This window comes from Perkinsus marinus (assembly GCF_000006405.1).
Source record: "Perkinsus marinus ATCC 50983 genomic scaffold scf_1104296971490, whole genome shotgun sequence".
In the NCBI taxonomy this organism is placed as follows: Eukaryota; Perkinsozoa; order Perkinsida; family Perkinsidae; genus Perkinsus; species Perkinsus marinus.
The window spans coordinates 1-2,712 of record NW_003202072.1 but is presented as its reverse complement, the minus strand read 5'-3'; the positions used below and the strand labels follow the sequence as shown (position 1 = coordinate 2,712).

Below are 2,712 nucleotides of genomic sequence, written 5' to 3'. Positions count from 1 at the left end.
AGCAAACAGAAAAAGATGTGGATGGCTCAAGAGAAAATTCGAAGATCCGAATGGGAAGCGACCAAAACTAGAGAAATAAAAGAATCTACTATACGTGGGATGGAGCCAGAAGTTGAGAGGATACTCAGTGAAGCACGCAAGGAAAAGCAGGCGAGAGCTCTCCTGTCCCTGCTGTCTCGTTAATTCGACTCGATTAAATCGGAGTTATTTTCATCCAACAGGCTTTACTTGAACGCCATAGGGAAGCTTTAGAAGTTCAGCGTGCTGAACTAGCGGCCGAACATAAACTCCAAATGGAGATAAAAACAGAGGCGATAAGGAGAGAATGCGACGCTCTAGTGCTGATCGAGAGGGACCGCTGCCGGCGGCAGGTCCGCGAGGAAAGCCGAACCGCGTATAGAACTCCTGCTAGGTCGCTGAAGAGGCTGAGAAATGGAATGAACAGATGAGGTCAATCCGGATAGGCGCTCAGCAAGATATGGTAGAGGTTAGAAATAAGGCCGAGGAAGAGCGCAATAAATTGGATATCAAATTTAGAGAGGAACTGCATCAGGTGCGGATCTCCTTGACGTAGCGATAAAAAACGACTCGCAAGCAGGCGCATGTTGAGGCTGTGAAGCGATTGAAAGAGGCCGAGCAAAAGTTCGAGGAAGAATTGACTCGAGTGAAATCTGCTAAGGAGGTTGAAGTTAAGACGATTAAACGAGGAGAAGAACTCGAACGAGAGACATGGATGGAAAATGTGAGGCAGGCTTAATGAATTGACCATCTGGACGAGAACGCAGATACGGAAGAAGCTGGAGGACGAGTTGAGAGAGAAGGAAAAGGAGATACGAAAGGAATGTGAAGAAGAGAGAAAATCGCCAGGTGAGAATTAGTAAAATTCGGCTCCGTTTTGGGTGTGTTTTCATTGAGATGATTCCGGAATATTATGACTTTATTACAAGTATACTAGAAGTTATACTCATCGGAGTTCTAGAGTTTTCCGAAAATATGTCCTACTTTTTTGAATAGCAAGATAGCGGTAAGGGATGAAATACCAGCTGAGAAGGGCCTTCTGATCTTGTTGTTATAATGATAAATTTCATATTTTGAGTCGTCGAGGGGGGATCGAAAATTTTCAACTTTCAAGAATCGGTTACGCTGGGATAGATCGGACGCTATGTCGTCGAGTCGTAGAATTCGACCGCGTTTATTCAAAGGCCTCATCGGCTTGTATATTATCATCAAATTTCATCCCCATACTCAACGACAACAAATCACGAACACGTTTCCCAGGGTGGGGTTGCCACGCATATGCACGTCCTTCGTGCCGAAGGTGTGCTAGCTGCGTCAATCCAACCACGTAGTTGAGCATGGATCTAGTTATGCACTCGAATTGGTGAAGTAGCAGACGACCCACCGGGTTGTTGTTGTTGTTGTTGTTGTTGTTGTTGTTGTTGTTGTTGTTGTTGTTGTTGTTGTTGTTGTTTTTGTTTTTGTTGTTGTGGTGTTTCACGTCAGACACAAGGGTGGCTTAGTCTGACAACCCTCCCCTATCAGCCTTACCGCTTCAAGGGCACCTCTCCAAGATATAGAGACATAGTTAAGAGCGCCTAGCCCCCCAAGGGCATTGGCATACTTGATCGTATCTAGAATAATGTATTTCCAATCAGCGATTCACGTCACACAAGAAATATCGCCCGGGTGACGTGAACGCCGATGAGAATAAGATCATACAGTTACTGTAACAGCACGATATCCAACGACAGGTGCAAGGACATATCGAACCGGCCTTGAGAACGATTCGCAGCCGTTTGGTATCACCAACACGAAGCAAACCAGTGGGCTCGGATGGAGGTCAGAAGCTGCCTGTCAATCATTGGCGATTGAAAGAGAAATGGCCGAGTCTCATATCGCGGCTGTTAGATTGTGCGAGGAGAGGGAAACACTCATCCAGATGGTCATGCCCGTGATGGTGAAGCCAAGGAGGTGTACGTCGAAGTTTGAGGAAATCGTAATTTCGAAACGATCCGCCGCAAGAAAATCAAAGCGAACGGTTAAATTCCCTTGAGTGATGAGGTCGCCGTTCGCAAGAACCTTGTTGATAGAACCTCTTCCGAGAGAAGGAGAATTGAATGACCTTAAAACCACTGACGCTGACCACTCCTTACGTGGACATGATAACGGCAGGGAATTGCATGCCAGAGACCTCGGTAGACGACCGACATTCATAGCATTTGTATTCAGGCGTAAGGGCGAGGCATGGGATCTCCCTCCCAACGTGTATATCTCGAAATGACCATGTCGATTGTCCAATCATAACCTTGGCTATATAGGGAACAGCTACGAACTGTAGTAGAAGTCTGGCCACCATCACCAGACAGCAAATCGTCCATATGAAGGACCCAATCGGCAGACGAACAAAGAAAAGCGTCTAATAAGTGGAAATATGAAAATTGAGTGCATACCAACGTCTCACCATTTCGTTGGGTTATTCACTTTCAATTCATTAATGATAACTTAGGTTGCGACAGTTGTGGACCGTTTGAGTCGAGAGGTTGTCGAGGCGGAGTATCGCGCAAAGGCTTCTGCCTCAAAGGAGTGGGAAGATAACAAAACGCGACTCACAGGGGAAATTGCCGATCTACAGCAAAACGTACGGAACACTGTCAACAAAGACAATTTAATACCGCTCATCAGATGAAGGCACTCGAGAAAGAGCGAGAAAGC

The 2,712-nt window shown here is 46.1% G+C and overlaps 1 protein-coding gene across 1 annotated transcript; it reads left to right on the top strand.

Annotated features, from left to right (window-relative positions):
* Nucleotides 1-221: 221 nt before the first annotated feature.
* Pmar_PMAR010798 (conserved hypothetical protein) lies at nt 222-394 on the top strand (the record flags this gene model as incomplete). The annotated part of the gene is made up of 1 exon (XM_002766828.1): nt 222-394. A coding segment is annotated over one exon (173 nt), but the record flags the coding sequence as incomplete, so codon positions are not given.
* Nucleotides 395-2,712: the final 2,318 nt, after the last annotated feature.